A 19,654-nucleotide genomic window follows, 5' to 3' on the forward strand; every position below is an offset into this window, starting at 1 on the left:
CGTGCATCGGGCCTCTAGTTTAATGATATGATTCAACTGCTGCCCAGATTGGCGCATCTAAAATCATTATACTTATAAAGAAAATCATAAACAGAATAAGCCATGGATTTTTTTTAACTGAGAAGATCACAGTACATGAGATATATGAGAATTTATTAGCACACCAGAACTAATCACATTTGTCTGAGGTAATGAAAGTATATTGCTCATTTAGAAAAAACACACACCACAACTCTGATTCCTCACACAATTGTTTGGGGTTGTGTTTACTTTTATCTCAAAATCGTGCCCTTTATTATACATGGATAGCTTAGTTTTGTATCAGTGATTTTTAAAAAAGCTTTAAATTAAAAAAAACAAACCCTGACTAAATACTATATCTTATTTTCCTATGTAATGTTTATGTATTAGCTGGTAGGGAATTTTCTATTCAATATTTCCTGGCCTCTTGTCTTTTTTGCCTTTTTTTTTTTTTCCTTCCCAATCCCACAGATAGTTTTCTCTCCCTCTTTCATCATGAGCACTTTAACTCCCTTCATATACTTACTAAGCATATCTTAGTAAGATTTCATTTGGAATCCTTTGAAATGTAAGTTACAAAATATATGTACTTGTAGGTTATTTGCTGGATTCTTTCTCCACCGAACGATTAACCAGAATAGTCCATTTGTACCTTGCCGAAAGTGATGTTAGCCAGCCATATTTAGCTGAATAAAACCCATTACGTCCTTGGGGAAGAATGTGCTTAGTTTAGCCTTATGAGAAAATATTTAATAAATGCTGTCCTGAAAATATTTAGCCTAGCTGAGTGGGCTGGCAAGGATTCAATCCTGATAAAGCTGAGGTGCTGGCGAGAAAATGGCCCACCAGTCCAAGCTCAAGTTGAACAAACACACCTCTGGTCACTAAAGGTTGTAATTGTGCATGTGTCCTGTTGCCAAGTGCTCCTCCATCCACATCCTGCAAAGATTTTTCAAGCTCTTCCTGGCGTTGTAACCACCAGAATGTTGTCATGTGGTGTGTCTGCACAGTGAGGGAACTGAGATTCAGAGTGGCTATGGCTGGCTTTGAAGTTGACCAATTCTTTTAAATCCTACTTTTACCACTTACTGCTGGCATGGCTCTGGGCAATGTGCTTAACTTTTCCTAGGCTCAGTCCTTGCTACTCAAAGTGTGGTCCACGGACCAGCAGTCTGGGCATCACCTGGAAGCTCGTTGAAAATGCAGAACCCTAAACCCCGCCCTAACCTACCGAAGCAGGTTTTTACTACGCACATTGGGTTTAGGAAGCACTGCCTTGGGAATGTTTGCTAAATACCTAAATACAGAATTGGTATTTGACTTTTTCCCCCTTAGACTAAAGGTTTCTTTCCTCTCTGTGGGCGTAGTATACTGATGTATTAGGCAGCCTGGGCTGCTATGATGAAATCCCAGAGACTGGGTAGCTTCAACAACAGAAATTTGCTTCTCACTGTTCAGGCGACTGGAAGTCCAGGTGCCTGTATGGTTGGGTTCTAGGGAGGGCTCTTCTCTAGCTTGCAAACAGTTGTCTTTTCTCTGTGTCCTCACATAGCAAAGAGGGAAAGAGGAAGGTCTCTGGCATCTTTTCTTCTAAGGGCACTAATCCCATAATGATGGCCCCACCCTCATGAGCTCAACTAAACTTAATTACTTCCCAAAGGTTCCATCTCGAAATACTGTCATATTGGGAGTTGAGGCTTCAACATATGGATTTGGTGGGGGAGGAGGGTACAGTTCAGTCCATAGTAATTGATTTCTGTAACTTACTTTGAAATGTATAAAAAAGGTAAGAGGTTGCTGGATGGATATATAATAAAACAGTAAGATGTTATGTTTGGAGTCTAGGATGAGGATATATGGGGGATTCACTACAGTTCTCTGTACTTTTTGGTATCATATGTTAATACATCAGAGAGAAAAGCCTGTTCTCGCTGTAGTTATTAGAATGGATTCTAGTGGTTCGTTTCTCTGATTTCTCTCCAGACTTTATTCAAACTGCCTGTACCGCCTGGCTGGACAGATTTTCCACTTTAGCAGTCCCCCCTCCTTTTGCTCTCACTCCTTGGTCAGCCAGCGCTTGCTTCCGTGCAGTTAGTGAGGTTCCTACCTAGATCAGAACACTCCTTTCTGGTCTTCAGTTTCACCAGTAATATCTTTCTATCCAGTTCCTCTCTGCCCTTTCCTGATCCAAGGAACTTTAATTCTTACGGGATTTGGGCTTCTCAGGTTACACTGGAAGACCTGGCTTAATTATTTGTAAGCATTTCTAGCTTTACATTTTATATCTTCGATGTGAAATCTACTACCAGATCTAAGTGGGAGAGAAGTGGGTGCTTCCACAGGGTCACCCTGAACCACGAGGGAGACAGCAAGGCTCACCCGAGCCCCAACTCCCTCTTGTTATTAAAGGCGATCCCATTGCTTTCTCTTTATGGTGTTAATTACTTGCATTTCAGAATGTTTTTATAATGAGGGAGAATTATACAAATTGTACCAACTTGCTCATTTTGTGGGAGTAAAGCTGCGAAGCTTTACTTCACACACTGGAAAGTACTATGGCTGCTCATGGGATCAAGCATCAAATACCTGGCTACCCTTTAAATTAGGGAGACAGCAGGCAGTTTGGGGAAACTCATTATAGGTGTCTTTCCTGAATGGGGTTTGTAGACTCTGGTGGAGAGAGAGAGGTCCAAGCTGAACTTAGAGTGATTACTTATGAGCTTTGCTACCTTGACCAAATGACTTAATTTCTCTAAGCCTTAGTTTCCTAAGCTTGAAATTGGGGATAATAAGGACGCCTTTGAACTGCTATAGATTATAAATGAAAGCATGTCTGTAGAATGTTACTGGGGTGTGGCTCCTAATTGATGTTCAGTAATAGTCATTTATTCTACAAATGGTCCAGCACCCATTGTTTGTGTCACCTTTTTTTTCCTTCTCTCTTTCTCTGTGCCGGGGGTGGGGGGGGGGGGATGGGGGGATGGGTGCTCTTAGTCCTACTTTCTCTGGAATCTTTCTAAGCCAACAGACCAACTTTTCTTATAAATCTTTAACCTAAATCCCACAGACTCAACTATAAATTATTTTCCTGATGGAGAGAGAGGTGAGTCCCTTTCTTCCCCATTTATCTCCTGCTCAGCATTTTAATTTGCTATGCACTGTAAATGGTAATCTTTAAATCAGACTCCAATTTAGGTGATAAGAATCACAATTAATAGCCTGTCAGAGATTCAGTAATCTTGCGTTTCAGTTACCTTAACTCTGAGGTTTTATCGGAGGCCGTCAGAAGCAAAGCTGTAATGTCTGTTTATGTTTAATAAGGTCTTTGCCTGCTATTTGTTTCCTATACTAGTTTGCTGTCTAGAAATAAAACTAAATGGGTAGAGGAGTTCAGATTCCCTTCATTTGTTTTTAAACTGTGGAGCAGAAGAGATAAGTAGGAGAAGATGAAACAAAGATATTGAAGACTAATTAATCAGTTTAGGGTATCTGAAAAGATTTGCAAACTTCGTTTTAAATCTGTTGACAATTCTTTTAATTTCTTTCAACTAGTTATCTCTGAACATGATATAATTATGACTGAAGATTTATTTTCACATCTACTCTTTTTACTTCTATTTTTAGTTGCCCATATTCCCTCCTCTCCCCGAAAAAATTCCTTTCCACCAAGTTGAGTATCATTCCAACTTCATTTTTTTTTGATATTTGGAAAACTGAAGAATAATAACTCAAATAGATTTAGTATAATGGTCCTTATAGGGAAAAAGTGAAATACAGTAAAAATAATGTGATATTTTAAATATGACTTCTATAAAAATATTGAATATGTTTATACATAAAATAAAAATAAAAATGCAAGTGTCTACCTTCTCATATGCTTTCTGTTTGCCACCTTTAAAAAGTATCAAGAATTCTTTCTGTCTTAATAATAATATTTTCTGATTTTAAAATGTGCCATTGCAATTGAGTATTTTAAAAAAATCTATTAACAATAATAATGAAAAAGATTACATGAATAATTCTAAATTAATCATAGCTATCCATTAGTTTGTGCTTTCTACATACTGGGCAGTATGCCCACCATGTTGATTTATATTATTCATTGAATCACTATTATACTAATAATTATTCCCATTTTACAGATTAAGAAACTGGGGTTCAAATTAATTAACATGCCCAAGATTACACCCAATAAGTGACAAAACCAGGACTAAAACCAAGGTCTCTCTGGCTTTAAACCTGTGCTTTTAATAATTTCTCTACTACTCATGAAACAGGCATGCTCCACATTAAGGAACCCATAAATGTTTTTATGCTTCGCTTAATTTTTTTAGCTGCAGTGTCTTAGCCAGCATTTGTTATGGCTTTGCCCATAGAGCTTTAGACGTTTAAACGTTCAGGGTATTAACCATTATAGGCATAACGTATGAGTGTGCTTATAAGGTTTATTTAAGAAAAGTATTGGGATTTGTTAGATTCTTGCTCACCAGAATGTACATTTTTTATTTGAAGTAATGAGGTTGTTTCAGACAAAAATCAGGTTTTGATTCAGCAACAGAGATTAGACAAACATCTTGACTTAATATTGATCCACACTTTGCATATACACACTCTCTTCCACGTATTTGTATTAGATTTTAAAAGGTAAGGGGCAGTTTTTCATGTACTTCCAAGCTGCTTTCATCAGTAATGAAATACTTGGCTTGGGCAGTCTCTGGAGTCCCAGAATTTCAGCTTAAACTTTCCATTCGTCCCTGCCAGGCACTAAGTCTAAAATATCTTTTTTTATGGAGACCGCCTCCAAAAGGTGCGGCTGTGTGCTGGTTTCATCTTGCACTTTGTAGCGGTGTTGGCACCATGCAGTGCGAGGAATGCCACTGTCTCCCACACACCGCCAGTGCCCAAGGACTGTTCAGGCCTGTCCATGTTAGTGGTTTGGGACGGGCGTGAGTTTGGAGAGAAGGCTCTCTTCTGTCTACGTGATTGGTTGTCACCAGGGCAAAGGGGGGAAAATAGAGCTAGTGGAAAATGCAGAACCTGATGTGTCATCAAAAATTCTTTCTGTAGTTTGGGGCACCTAGTTCAGTGCTGAAGACCGATTCCACTTTTCTTAGGAAACAGTACATCTTGGCTTCTCCTCTTTTAGACCCTACTGCTATTCGTTTTTTTTTTTTACTTCTTTCCCCTTACATAATACTGATTTCTTCTGATGAAAAAAACGATTCAGCTAAGAATCTGTGTTTGCCAGACTTGCCTCCCCAGACTTATTATACTGGCTACCACAGGATTCACAGCTAAAAAGCATTCCTCATTCAGGTATAAAAATCTGTCTGGAAGATGAAATCTAATGAGAATTTATGTGCAAACTTTATGAGGAACATGCTAATTTCTGTTTTGTTTGATAGCCACCATAGATGATCTATGTATTTTTTTAGGTACATTACATTTTGGTTTATTGAACTGTATGATGTAGGGCTTATCAACGACTTTTGAAAGAACAACTTACCAAATTTGGTAATTCCTATCTGTTGTCATTTCCTGTTGGAGTTTTTTAAAATGCGATCTCATGGAAAAGTCGATGTCGACCTTGGGTATTTAATATAATTAAAGGAATCATTGATTTTAGGATTGTTGAAATAATGAATATTTTTGCTTTAGAATGCTTTTTAGACTTTTGATGTTAGTGGATCCTTTTGCCTGAAGTAAAATATGTGAACTTTAAATGTTTCTGGGTAGGACTTCCGTATCCCCTGTTTAAATATTTTAAAGGGGAAATGGATTGAATCACAGGTATTGTACTAGAGAATAGGAAGTCCTTGCATTGTTACTTTTAAAAATCGATTCCTTGTAAGTTTACCTTTTGAAACTCCCGTTGTAAAACCTTGATCAGCTGTGATGATTCATACATTTAGGTAATAAAGCTGTTTTCAATATTAAAAATTCAGTAGGAAATTCAGTATATTTTCTGTACTTCCTACCACATACATCTAATTCATTTCTTTTTGCAGTATTCCGGTGTGTACTCTGAGAAAAGTTTCAGATACCTGATAGTTATCACAACGCATTTTAGAAACTTCATATAACACTTGTGGGAGTGAAACAAATGATGTTTTATAACTCAGGATACTGAAACTAAACTACCGTTTTTGGTGTTTTGTTTTTTGGTGTTTTTTTTTTTTTGGCCAAGGAAACATTGAAAGAATGGGGGAAAGAAGGATTTGCCTTTTTTTATTTCCTCCTTCAAGCTGAAGTGAAGAAATAGAAAGATAGCCAACTCAGTAATATAACAGCTTTTAGGTATATATTTCAATTCACAATTAGGTGAAATCTTTAACATTTAATTTAACTTTCATATTTGCCTGCAGAAATGATTGTTTTGATAAGATTCTGAAAGGAGATAAAAAGTAATTCCATTTTCAGTTGCCAACTTCAAAGATTTGCTTTTTAATTTAAAAAACATAATGCTTGTGTAATTTATGAGAGAAGAGAAGGTGGAATTGGGCATGTTAATTGGATGAGTGTTGGATGGATATGTGGGTTCGTGGATTTACGATTTAACTGTTAGCTTTCTGCATCTTGGCATGAGCTAAGACCTGTAAGTTTGAGAGGGCTAAGAAGAGAACGACAGTGAGTCCTAATTAATAACATTTCTGCACATCATTTCTCTACCTTTATGTTTTCCTTGCTAATAAGATGATATTTCATTTTGTTCAGTGAAGGCATATTTTTGTGAGCTGATAATCTTTGAAAGGCAAGGGGAAATAGTTTTTATATAGTTAATTTGAAGAAATTAAACGGTGTGCTCTTTCATTTTATAGTATTTCTTTTTATAAAGTTTTAAGTTAAAAAAGTCTATTTGAGACTTTCAAGGCATTTGTATTTTAAGTGCTTTTTAGGTATGCTCACATTTTAACATTTAGAGCAGTGGTTCTCAACCTTCTGTCCCTTTAAATACAGTTCCTCATGCTGTGACCCAACCATAAAATTATTTTTGTTGCTACTTCATAACTGTAATGTTGCTACTGTTGTGAATCGATATGCAGGATGGTCTTAGGTGACCCCTGTGAAAGGGTTGTTCGACCACCAAAGGGGTCGCGACCCACAGGTTGAGAACCGCTGATTTAGAGACTTGGGGATGGTATTGCTGGATTTTTTCAGGGAGTCACCCACATGACCTTGCTTATCATAATAGCACATCCTAAAACTTATTACTAATCCAAAAAGATCACTAACTCCATCCTGGATATTCCAATTCCAGACCCCTGTGGTGGTACTCTGATTTCCTAGCAAAGTCTCAAGTGGCCCATAGGCCCAGGCAGGTAAAGGAAATACAGGAGAGGTAAAGTTCCCACTCAACTGTCTGCATAGTGACTGTCTGGAAAGTCAGTGGCATATCTGTCCTACCTTCAGGAAGTCAAAAAGGGGTTCCAGTGATGTTACAGTAGCACACAGTCACCCAGCGATCACCTTTGCATGTCCATTGTTCAGATGTGCATCAGCCCTATGTCCAGGCGCCCTGTCCTCAGGGATGACTTAATAATGGGGGTCCCTATAGCACAAAGCCAACTCTGGAATCTGTCATCTGCTAGGATTGTGCTTTCCAATACTGGGGTCACTAGCCACATACAGCTATTTTAATTTAAGTCAGTACAAATGAAAATTTCAGTTTCTCAGCCCCATCAGTGGCGTTTCAAGTGCTCAGTAGCTACATGTGGCTAGTCACCGCTTTATTGAATAGCACAGCTATTAGGACATTTTCATCATCATAGAAAGTTCCACTAGACCAGCGGTCACCAACTGGTGGTCCATTGAGGTCCGAAAGGTTGACGACCGCTGCGCTAGACAGTGCTGCTGAGGATTTTCTCCCATAATTTAGCTCTTCTTTTGTCCTAAGTCCGTGGTCGGCAAACTGCGACTCGCGAGCCACATGTGGCTCTTTGGCCCCTTGAGTGTGGCTCTTCCTAAGCCTTAGGAGTACCCTAATTAAGTTAACAGTGTACCTACCTATATAGTTAAGTTTAAAAAATTTGGCTCTCAAAAGAAATTTCAATTGTTGTACTGTTGATATTTGGCTCTGTTGACTAATGAGTTTGCCGACCACTGTCCTAGGTGATTGCAATGGCTAATAGAGATGCGTAGCAAGATCAGGTGTTGTCTATCACAGGACATGCTGCAATCTAAAAGGACCTTAGACATAATTCTCTGAGGTCAAAATTTGTTAACACAATTTTATTTATTTTTGTATTGTAAATCTGTTGTTGCCTTATATAGACTCATAGCATTAGAAAGAGGACGGCTCATTAGAAATTTGCTTAACATGATATGTGGCTTATAATAATTACACACCTAAGATTTCACTGAAACAAAATTGTAAATATTTAGTCTATCTTATATTATATAAACTATTCCTAGATTGAAGTACACAGTGATGAACCTTAAGTGTCTAAAAAGTTATTAATCGATAGCCAATAAGCAGGTTGCACATATAGATGCTTTCATAAAGACTATTATTTTACCTATATTTTGCAATTTGAGAAATTTAGCTCCCTCTTCTGGTTTATTATGAGAAAAAAATTTATTTAAAATGTTTCATATGATTGTGGAGTGAGAATACAGTTATCAATGTAATGTTGAAGGACATTTGTGTCATCCAATTCGATTTTTTTCTTTTGAATCATTGTAATCAGTAAAACATGTAAATAGAGCATGGAAAAGTGGGTTCATGAAAGTGTCACATTTCTTAAGATATTAAGTGACCAAAACAGTGTAAGCAGATAAAGGCTTCAAAGCAGGAACAGGGGGTCTTAACCTGAGTGCCAAGTGGCCAGTGATTGTGTCTATTGGCTTCCAAATCTGATACTGGCCTACCCCTGACATTTTTGGGGCTTTAGACAAGAATACAAAAGGAAACCCATGTACCCCTGTGTCTGAATATTTTAAAGTTGTGAATTACATTAAGAAACGTATAAAATCTGTTCTGTCCTCCTGCCTGTACAGTTATTTATTCATAATGACCAGGAGGCCACATTTCAGGGGCCTTGCACATCCAAACTCCATTCCCTCTGAGCCCCAGGGTAGGGAAGCCTACCCGGGAAGAGGCCAGGAGAAGCCTCCAGGGCAAGGAATTTGGGGATTCCAGATGAGGATTCTGAGTGTGTCCTAGGAGAGAAGGCCATGTGTCTTGGCCCCCAAACTCACAACAATGTGGGAAGAGGCATAGCTGGAAGAGGCCCAGCACAGGGCTCTCTCTCACTCAGGCTTGAGTTTACTACTGTCAAATAGAACTAAATTATTTTGTAATTAAATTTTCTTCATTGTTGCTTGATGTATTTTATTGCCCCCAAATTAAATATAATCATAGGATTTTGTTTATTTGCAGCTTTGACCCTTCCGGATCTTGCAGAACAGTTTGCCCCTCCTGACATCGCTCCACCTCTTCTTATCAAGCTAGTAGAAGCCATTGAAAAGAAAGGTAATCTGACGGGTAGAGGGAATCAGCTAACTTGTTATATCCTTGTTTCATGGGTGTTACAACTTACGTTTGACTCTTGGGCATTCATCAAATCCTGTGCTAGACACCCAAGGGATGTGTTGCTGTGTACTGGGGACATAATCTTGGTCCGATTTCTTGCCCCATATTAACATGTAGTTACTCTATGGAAACTATTAAATTCTCCATAATTTAAAAAATATAATTAATTTGCTCCTTGGTGGACAGAAAAATTTGCCAAAGTTATTGACATGCCAGATAGGATTAATAGTAGGAGTTGACTTCCAAGAATATTTGGTACACATCTAGAATAGATATTGGAGGGAAACTGGAATGTCTTCCTGGCAGCAGGCTCACAGGTTCTCCAGGGAGCTGTGTTCCGCATGCTCACTCTGTTTTGTGCCCTAGGTCTGGAATGTTCAGCTCTATACAGAGCGCAGAGCTCCAGCAACCCGGCAGAATTGCGGCAGCTTCTTGACTGTGGTGAGTGGCATGGAGCTACGGACACAGGTGGCAAAGACAGTGCTTACCTTTCTGTTTTGGGCAAAGCACAAAGCATTTGAACTTAGCCATGCTCCCTTCAAAGTTTGAAGGGAGCCCAGAAATCAAGCATAGCTCCCTCTGCCCTATTATGGTAACAGTGCAGACCTTTGATGTTTGTCTCCTGTGTTGGGGTGTGTGTGCACGCCTGCCGGTAGACATGTGGGCCATCATCACAGCCACGGGCCTCTGGAGTTGCAGAGGAGAGAAACAGCCTCTTGGGATTTCTCTGGCTCTGCATATCTACCATCTTTCTCTGACCCTGCAGTTGGCTACATCTAACTCATCTGGATCAGTTTAAAAAATACTTATCTGTCTGTGTCATTTAACAGATGTCTCTTCTGACCTTTTCCTTTTCCATCTCTTTTTCCTTTCCTTTTCTTTCCTATTCCCTTTCCTTTCTTTCTGCCTTGCTTGCTTCCTTCCTTCCTTTCTTGTTTGCTTGCTTTTTCATGCCGTGCTTACATTAAGTAACATCATGATATTGTTATATTCCATGGTGTACTAGTAAACCAACTCTGAAAGAGGCAAAAAGCCCTGGTTGGTTGCACTTGCCCATTTCTGTGGTGTAAATATTCTTACCATGCTCAATTTCCAACTCTCCTGTTATCACTGAACTCCGGCTTGGGTAGAGCTGAGCACAGTTACAGTGGCCCTTGTGAGTGGGTACAACCCAGCCCCTGCACACCAATTAATGACATCAGTTAATTCAACCAAGTCGTGGTTCTGTTATTTGCCCCTTCCTTCTTTTGCCAGACAGAATAAAACTGTACAAATGTGAATAAATTTATTTTCCATCACTTTTATGTCAACTTCTATATCAACTCTCAGATCCTTCATTTCTTTCCAACACTCTTTTAGAAAAATAATTTTCCTCTTCACATTATTTAATTGATGGATATTTGAACAAAAAAAGAGTGAACCTGTTTTAGAAGAAGCTGTCTCAGACATGTGCAAAGAATGCCCACATGATAGTTAGCAAATGAAAATTTGAAGTGTGAGGCAGCTTCAAAATATTTAGAAAAGATGTTTCAGGGGGAAAAGGAGATTAGATCTTTATCAGTAAATAGTTTCACTTGAAATGCACCACCTGAATGTTTGAAACTTAAAAAAAAATTTTTTCTTAACTTTTTTTTTGTCTTTGGACACGGAAATCAGTCTTACACTGTGCAGTGCATGTTCTCTTTACTGCTGTGTCTCCTGTCTTGCCCACAGAGTAGGTCATTAGAAGTTGAAAAGCATAAAACTCTAGGTGAGAGACCTGCTTTTCTTTATTTTTAACAGCTTTACTAGGGTGTTAAGGAAACTCTGAATTTTGTCCTGAGCCAGTTGAAATAGTGATACATGTTTTGGTCAGAAAATCGGTCAAGTTGAACATGTTAAAAGTCACAGGAAATGTTTAGACATCAGAGACCAATGCAATGGGAGTTATTTGAGAAATAGTGGTTGAGTTTTTAAATGTAACCAAACACAAATGATGTAGTTTAGTTAAAAAAAACAAAATCCTCACACCACTTTGTGAGGTGGAATAAATAACCAAAATGCACGTCAACAATATATTTTGACAGATTTCCTTCCCCTTTTGAGATCAAAACACACACATAGAACACTGGTTCCATTTGGCATTTGGATCCTGTGCTATAAAAGTGAATTTTGTAGCAAAAAAAAAAAAGATAAGCAATATCTAAATTTAGGAGTTGGTCCTTCAGGGCTATTTCCAGCTTGAGGATTTTTCAATTCATAAAAATATTGTATTCTGGAAGAAGCTCAGGGATAAGTCACTTACACTGAACAAAAACATACCTTTTAACCAACGCTGTGAATTGCCAGTGTCCTTTTACGATGAAAAGGACAGACTGGAAGACTACAGCTCACTTTTATTACCAACTACTAAGTTCTCTTAGTTCACCCACGTTTTAACCTTGCGATTTAAGCATCAGTTATTCCTGATGGAAAGTTCTAACTTGCACCCAAATTGTTCTGACTCTAAAAGTCCTTATACTTGTGTTCCTACTATATTGCCCTAAAATGAATTATTTTGTTCTTGTCTTATGTGAACTTTTTCCTGACTATTTTGGTTTTCCTTAACCTGAATCAGGCTTTTTCTTTAAAAGTTCTCATCAAAACAGTTTTTGTTAACTAGGCTTACTGTGATCATCATTTCACAATATATACAAATACAAATCATTTTGTTGTGCACCTAAAACTAATATAATATCTCAATATTTTAAAAGTCAGGCCTTTTAAACCTCAGTACTGTAATTGGTATTTTAGGATAAACAGTTGTATGATGTCCTATGCAAGATAGAATGGTCCCTGGCCTCTACCCACTAGATCCCCTCATCCTCCAGTTGTGACAAAAAAATGTCTCCAGACATTGCCAGATCCCTGGTGGGGGTTGCAGTGGGGCAGCAAAACTGGGAGCTGCTAACAGCGAGGTCAGTTGAGGAGGGGATGCCATTCCAGTTGGAGGAGGGCTGAAGCGGTGGCGAGTTTACTGGTTGTCTGTCTTGAATAGAACTCAGTGAAAAGCGAGGTGGGAGAGAGTGTGAACTCCTCCAACCCAGATCTAAAGATTGTACAGCTCTTACCTAGCTAGCTTCGAAAGTCAAGGATGGCTCTTGGAAGAGCTTTAATGAAAAAAAGGAGACATAGGACAGAGGTCAGAAACTCCAAGAAACTTTAGAAGTTACATTAAAAAAATAAATGGAACATACGATGTCATGAATTTTAGTGGAATTTGACGTAAGGTGAGCTGATGCAAGGATTTGCCAGAGACTTAAAATAAGGCTATTTCATTCAAAGACGGTTAAGGCTCTTTGGGATACACCTCAGGTGTTAGCGTAATGTTCATTTACCAAAGCCTTACTCTAAGAACCTTTTATTTAGTTTAGCCCACAAACACTGAACAGGCACATTCTGTGTGCTGATCTGGGCACTGGGAGAGGCTAGAGGAGCAGGTAAGAGCCATAGCCCGTGCCCTTGTACTCTCAGTCCAGCAGGGAGACAGGCATTAGCATCCTGTCTGGGACGTGTCATGATGGAGATGTGGCTCATCAGCATTGCTCTGGCAGAGAAGACAGCAGGAACCCTGCCTGATGGAGGGACATGCGGAATATTTAGTGTCTAAATGTTTATACCACATCACCCAATGGTTTCTCACATTTTTTAGGATGAACGAATTAAGTAATAATTAATTTGCTGGCAAAGAGACTTAGTAAATGAAGCATATGGGGCGGAGTGTGAGAGGGTAGGCAGCAGCTTGCCCAATAGTCAGTGGCTACGGAATGTTCCCATAGTGATTCACACACAATTTTTCTTGACAGTCCACTAGTAAGTCGTTGCAGTACTTTCGAGGTGGGTGGATCCTTTATCCAAAGACCTAGTATCGCCTTTCCCACGCTTGGGACATATCTAATGTGATGTCTCTCGTTAGTTCTTTGTAGGACATTTAAGTGATTTAACGCTTTGACTCTGCCTTTTAAGTTCAATAATTCTTTTAGTCAAACTAACCTGCCAACGTTTTCCATGAGATGAACTTTTCAAGCTTTATGGTATGTGATTATCTTTCGTAAAATCTGCCTACTTAGTTGGGCAAGTTTGGATTATGATAAGGATGTGTCCAGGGAACTGTTGTAGCTTCAGGCTCAACCTGGAGTGATTTATATCATTACACTTGGTTCACGGAATCCAGAATACCACCCTCCACTCGTGCTCAAACATCTTCTTGCTCATCCTCTTCAGGCTCCAGCCTCATCCAGTCAGTCCCACATTACCTTAGTTCTAGATAATGTCTCACACATTTCTAGCTGTAGTAGAATTCAAATGACCAAAAGTATTATTTTTTCCGGCAGCTCTGCTTTCCAACTTATTTTTAACACCACAATTAATAAAGCAGTTTAAAGATGTAGTGTAGCAATTTGCTCATCGGCTCACCTTTTCTCCATTGAGTCTCCAGATAATTTTCTTCAAGTTACCCTTCATGTCACAAGTGCATCTTTCACCAGCAGCCAAACGCCCCTTGTTTCTGGATGGCCATTCCTGCCCCAGAGCCCCTTCTTTCTCCTGAGCACTGTGCCGGTTTCTCTCTCAAGCACTCAGAGTGGCTTTGATTCATATCATCCCGTTCTTGAATCACCTGACCTCTTTTCCCGCTGCAGGATTTGCTGGACAGATATGCTTGTCTTACTGTTCTTCTGAGATAGTTCAGAGCCCACTGGTTAGATTAGTAATCCCCTGATCACAATACCCTGTCAGAATTAGGGGGACGTGTGTTAAAGGTGCTCAGGTTATTTTTATGGGTATTCTTGAGATTGCTAAAATTCTGTAATATCTTGCTGTCTCAATCAGTCACTCTGTTGGGTTACACTTATATGAATTCTAAGGTGCAGGACTTAGCAACTCAAATTTTAGGAAGTCTAAGAATTCTACATTTTCCTGTTGAGGTTTTAGGAAGCAGTTACTATATGATTAGCCATCCCTAGGCAAAACCCCCCTCTGGAAATGTTTTGGGGACTACATTAGTTTTGCTGCCATAAGCAAAATTCCACAGACCGGATTACTTAAAAAATAGAAGCCTGTTTCTTCACAGTTCTTGAGGCTGGAAGTCCCAGGTGAAGGCAGATTTGGTTTTTCTGAGACCCTTCTCTGGTTTGCAGATGGCCACCTTCTTGCTGTGTCCTCACGGGGCGCTTCCTCTATGTGTGCACCCCTGGTGTCTTTGTGTGTGTCTACAGTTCCTCTTCCTGTAAGGACACCAGTTAGATTGGATTAGGGCCTACCCTAATGGCCTCATTTTAACTTAAAACCTCTTTGAAGGCCTTATCTCCAGATATAGTCACATTCTGAGATATGGGAGTTAGCGCTTCAGCATATGAATGAAGGGACACAACAATTTTTTATTGCCCCGAAGTCTGGGAGTGTGCTCCTGGCATCATGGCCAAGGGCCTTCATGCTAAGTGCTTACTGTGTTGGAGATAGACTGACACAAAGAAAAATTGTTTAAAATGCCAGGGGCAACCCCTGTGAGAAACTCACATTAGTCCTTACTGCTTCCTTTCATATGTCACATTTAAGTCAGACATTCAGAAAATTGGCCTAACCATTGTATAAAATGTCTGAATTTTATTTTTAATGTTTTTATCATAGATGCTGCCTCCGTGGACTTGGAAACAGTTGATGTTCAAGTTTTAGCAGACGCTTTCAAACGCTATCTCTCGGACCTACCGAATCCTGTCATTCCAGTAGCTGTTTACAATGAAATGATTTCTTTAGCCCAAGGTTTGTTTTCTCTTGGAGAACGTCATTGAACATGTATTGAGATGTGGATATGCTTGTATAGTCTGCATATGAAGAGATGATTTTTTTTAAAGAAAATATTAGTAGGAATCTTTCCTCCTCCTCCCCCTTCCCCCCACCCTTGACCCTACATCACCACCCTACCCCCAACTCCCATTAGTACCACTTCCCTCCATTAACATCCAATAGAAGACCCAGCTCCTCGTTTGCTTAGGAAAACTATCCACATGTTGAAGTGGCTAATGGTTTACCTTTATCAGTATTAACAGAGTTCATCACATCAGTGAAGGCCACCATGTTTCAGGTACCATCACTGGGTCCAGGGAACCGGGACTAGGCCCCACTGGCTAGGGATGTTCTTACCATTGTCTTCAAGTGGCCATTAAAAAAGTGTCGAGGGAAGAGGACTCAGTTTTAGGAGCTAATGCTCAGTTAAAGTGCTTTGGGGACAGGAAATTGTGGTTTGTAACCTTCAAAGTTAAAACCTGTGATACTTATCTGATGCTCCTCCAAATTAGCCAATCACACTTGGAGCTGCTCAATAGAGGGCAGATTTCTGCCAGCACACCCTGAACCTTTTGTGGTTTTTTCTTTACACCAAAAACTTCTTACATTTCCATTTGACTTGAGATTTCTACTTTCTCACAATGTCTTTTCTAGTGAGAAGGACAAATGGACTGTCTGCTGCTTCTGATGACTTCGTTTTAAATGGCTCCTTCTTCCATAGCCAGAAGGACAGGAATTTTTTAGGTGCTTATTCACTGGTACCTAGAAATATCTTTTATTCTTTTCTCATTTCCTTTCTTGTTGTTTTTAACCTGTAGAAGTACAAAGCTCCGAAGACTATATCCAGCTGTTGAAGAAGCTCATTAGGTCACCTAACATACCTCATCAGTATTGGCTTACGCTTCAGTATTTGCTCAAACATTTCTTCAAGCTCTCCCAAAGCTCCAGCAAGAACCTCTTGACTGCAGGAGTGCTCTCGGAACTTTTCAGCCCTCTGCTTTTCAGATTCCCTGCAGCCAGGTGAGTGAAAGAAGAGAAACATGCGTTTGGGGATAATGAGGGTAGTCCTAGGTTGATTCGCCTTCACACTTACTCTAAAGATATTAGTTCCCAGACCCATGTGCACACTTACATTGGAATGTGTATAAATGAAGATGAGTCTGTTGTGTAGGGAGAAGGTTTCTAATGGAACTCTCATTTTTTCTGTAGCTCTGAGAATGCTGAACCCCTCCGAAAAGTTATAGAAATTTTAATCTCAACGGAATGGAGCGAGCGACAGCCAGCACCAGGTAGTGCCCTTTGAACTTTCCAATTTCATTCACTGTTTGGTTTTTAGAGCCTGATAAATGGTGGCTTTAGACTTCATCTGAAATAGCCTAAGTTTCTGTAATAACATGTTCTTGTGATTAAAGAACCACAGGTGAATGGTAGTGTGTATGGTCAGTGTCATCCGTATTTCAGTGTGTGTGGATTTGAAATGATCTTGGTTTCCGATGAGCTTCTTGGGAGAGCTCTCTGTTCCCCTCAACTTCTGTGCTTCTAGTTTTGCGTAAATTATGGAGCTCATTTTAGTTGTTGACATTTTAGTTTGTCTTTCTAATATTGAGAAAGTAGGGGATTTATAATTACTATATAATTTAAAGTATTTGGGAATGTGTTTCTTGGAAGCAGGTATGCTGAGAAATGTCTGTCAAAATAAACATTTTCAGGAACGCAAGCAGCATGAACCCAGGGAGTTCACTGCAGCACGTTAGAGCAAGCCAGGCCCTTCTTTGAAAGCAGGCTGGCGTTCAATTAGCCATTTAACAAAGCAGGAAATGTAGACGTTGTTAGCAGTGGGTTTAATTTAAACTGATGTATTTTTCTTCTACTGTGGAAAGTCTAAGCAACCTTACTTTGCTGTATATGCTGGTTAAAAGCTGGCCATTTAAAATAGTGAGTAAGGTCTTATAAGTGAAGTTTCAGGACCAGTAAAAGGTGTTGCTTATATTCTTAATTTATGCTTAGAATTTAAATAAAACCTCAGAGGTAGCTCCTGAGAGTTCCCAGATTTACCTCTGTGTGGGCAGCTGTGGGAACCCAGGGTCACTGTCAGGCAGTGTAGATTGAAGCTGTGCCCCTCTAGGTGTTCCATGGCCAGGGTTGGTTATTTCCACTTGGGTGGAGCAGACTGAGAGAGGCGAGGGCCTGTGCTTACAGCCCGCCTGTAGGGGTGGGGTAAAGCCAGGTGGGTATTGGGCAGGGCTCCTGTGGACAGGCCCAAAATATGGTCTCCAGAGGTGAGAAGAGGCAGCAGAAGTGGTACTTAAGGCAGGTGTGGTGTGTTCCAGATCACAGCAAGCAGGATGTTCCACAGGGGGGCCTCGCATTATAGGTAAACTTCAGAGACGGCTGTCGACAAGGATGGCCACGGACTAAAGCCCAGGTGGTGGTCCACAGATTTCATCTCCTGTGATGCGTGGGTCATTTGTTAGTGGGTCTTGGAGCTCTGTGTCGATGTTCAGAGGTTGCCTTTGGGCTCAGCAGGAAAGAATGCCGGGATGTGTTGGAAGGACCCTGTGAGAAGAGGTCGGCACAGGTTTGGAACATGGTGCTTTAGTCATTCATTGATGGCCTTCTCTAAACTAATCACACACGAGTGAGGAAGAAAGCAGATCGCTGGGCCAAAGGTTGGGCTATGATCTTTCACTTCCTCCTGATTAGTGTGGCGGTCTGTCTCAGACCCTAGGGGAGCAACGGGGCCTGCTGCAGGGAAGGGCTAGGTGGTACCACCGTCCTGGTCTTCTCAGTGGCTCCTCCTCTGGAGAGGGGAGGTATGGAAGCTAAACACCAGCCAGGGTGTGACAGACACCCACAAATGAATTTATCACATGGAGTTTTTGAGAATTTATCACATGGGTGTAGTAGGATCAGTGGTGGAGTTTAATGAGTGACTAGTATAAACTGATCAAACATCTTTATCAGTTTCTGCTGAATTCTGCCAAAGAAAAGATTCATCTGCAACCATTTTCATAATACACACTTAAAAGTGCTTGATAGCCCCAGCTGGGTGGCTCAGTTGGTTGGAGCATTATCCCACACACCAAAAAGGTTGCAGGTTCGATTCCCAGTTAGGGGCATGGCGTGTACCTAGATTGCAGGCTTGATGCTTGATTGGGGCGCATACGGGAGGCAGACAATTGATATTTCTCACATAGATGTTTGAATGCCCCCCCCCCCCTCCCTAGGAATCAATTTAAAAATACCCTCGGGTAAGGATTAAAAACAAAAACAAAACTGCTCGATATATCGTAGACCCTACCTACATTTTTTTTATAAGGAAGTTGGTGCGGCAGTTCCAAAGGTGGATTACTTCCACCAGCTCTGTTGAATAAAGACAAATGAAGCCTTGAACATTTGCTAGACCATCCCAGAATTCATACAGCCTCTTCAAAAAATGAACCCAAGTCATTTTAAACCATGGTGAGCCATTTTTACTTCGGTGTGATATCTCCTAGCTGTCTGGAAATTGTATAGGCCCTTTGGAATTAAAGGGATGCTTTAGCGTCTCTCACCTGTGAAAACATATGACACATCCCAGGAAAAACGCTCCATCCCGGACACCTTTGCTCAGGAATGGCTCCAGTGCAGGTGATTGGCAGGAGGCCCTGGGTCAGAGAAATGATTTCTTAGGCCTGGTAGGAATGTGACATTTCCAGTCCCCTCATTGCCCCAGCACGTGGTTTTACCAGAGGGCTTTGGAAGCACAGTACCCATGCATTTCCATAAACGGTTACAAATCATTCACTTGCAGTAACTTTATTACTGTGGATAGAAATGAGCACATGAATGATATTTGTGGGAAGGGGTAGCAAGACTATTATGGGACAAAGACATCTTTGATAGTTTTTACCAGATAGAACTTGAACGGACAGGCAACACTGATGATGTTTGAGGCAGTGTGTCAATTCGAATAGGACCCATTAGCACATCGTGTCTAATTAAGCACTAGACCGAAGGGCTTGTATTCTAAGTACAAAAATAATTTTAGGGATGTGATTGGTACCTTGTTAGGGTAATTGAGTCGACAGAAAAAGCTCATTGGAAAAATAAGACTTAAATTGGGTTTTGAATAAAAGGAACAGTTTGAATAGGGGAAGGAGAAATAACATTTCAGTTCAAGGAGTTTCAAAGATTTATTCAAGATAAATTGCCAAGTACAGAAATAATGAAATGGCTTGACAAAATTAATCAGAAAAAAGCTAACAACCATATGGTTTCACTCATAGGTGGAATATAAAACTGAAACTCATAGACACA

The 19,654-nt window shown here is 40.0% G+C and overlaps 1 protein-coding gene across 2 annotated transcripts in view; it reads left to right on the forward strand.

Annotated features, from left to right (window-relative positions):
- The window catches only part of PIK3R1 (phosphoinositide-3-kinase regulatory subunit 1), an 81,400-nt gene that overhangs the window by 46,172 nt on the left and 15,574 nt on the right, over nucleotides 1-19,654 (forward strand). For both annotated transcript variants that reach the window (XM_081090010.1, XM_081090009.1), the window contains 5 exons: nucleotides 9,401-9,493; nucleotides 9,920-9,994; nucleotides 15,200-15,331; nucleotides 16,174-16,375; nucleotides 16,565-16,644. In XM_081090010.1, the coding sequence (XP_080946136.1) occupies nucleotides 15,313-15,331; nucleotides 16,174-16,375; nucleotides 16,565-16,644 (301 nt within the window). In that variant the 5' untranslated portion in view covers nucleotides 9,401-9,493; nucleotides 9,920-9,994; nucleotides 15,200-15,312. The remainder of the gene's footprint in view (nucleotides 1-9,400; nucleotides 9,494-9,919; nucleotides 9,995-15,199; nucleotides 15,332-16,173; nucleotides 16,376-16,564; nucleotides 16,645-19,654) is intronic.

The sequence above is a fragment of the Myotis nattereri genome (genome assembly GCF_964212035.1).
Source record: "Myotis nattereri genome assembly, chromosome: 4".
NCBI classification, from domain to species: Eukaryota; Metazoa; Chordata; class Mammalia; order Chiroptera; family Vespertilionidae; genus Myotis; species Myotis nattereri.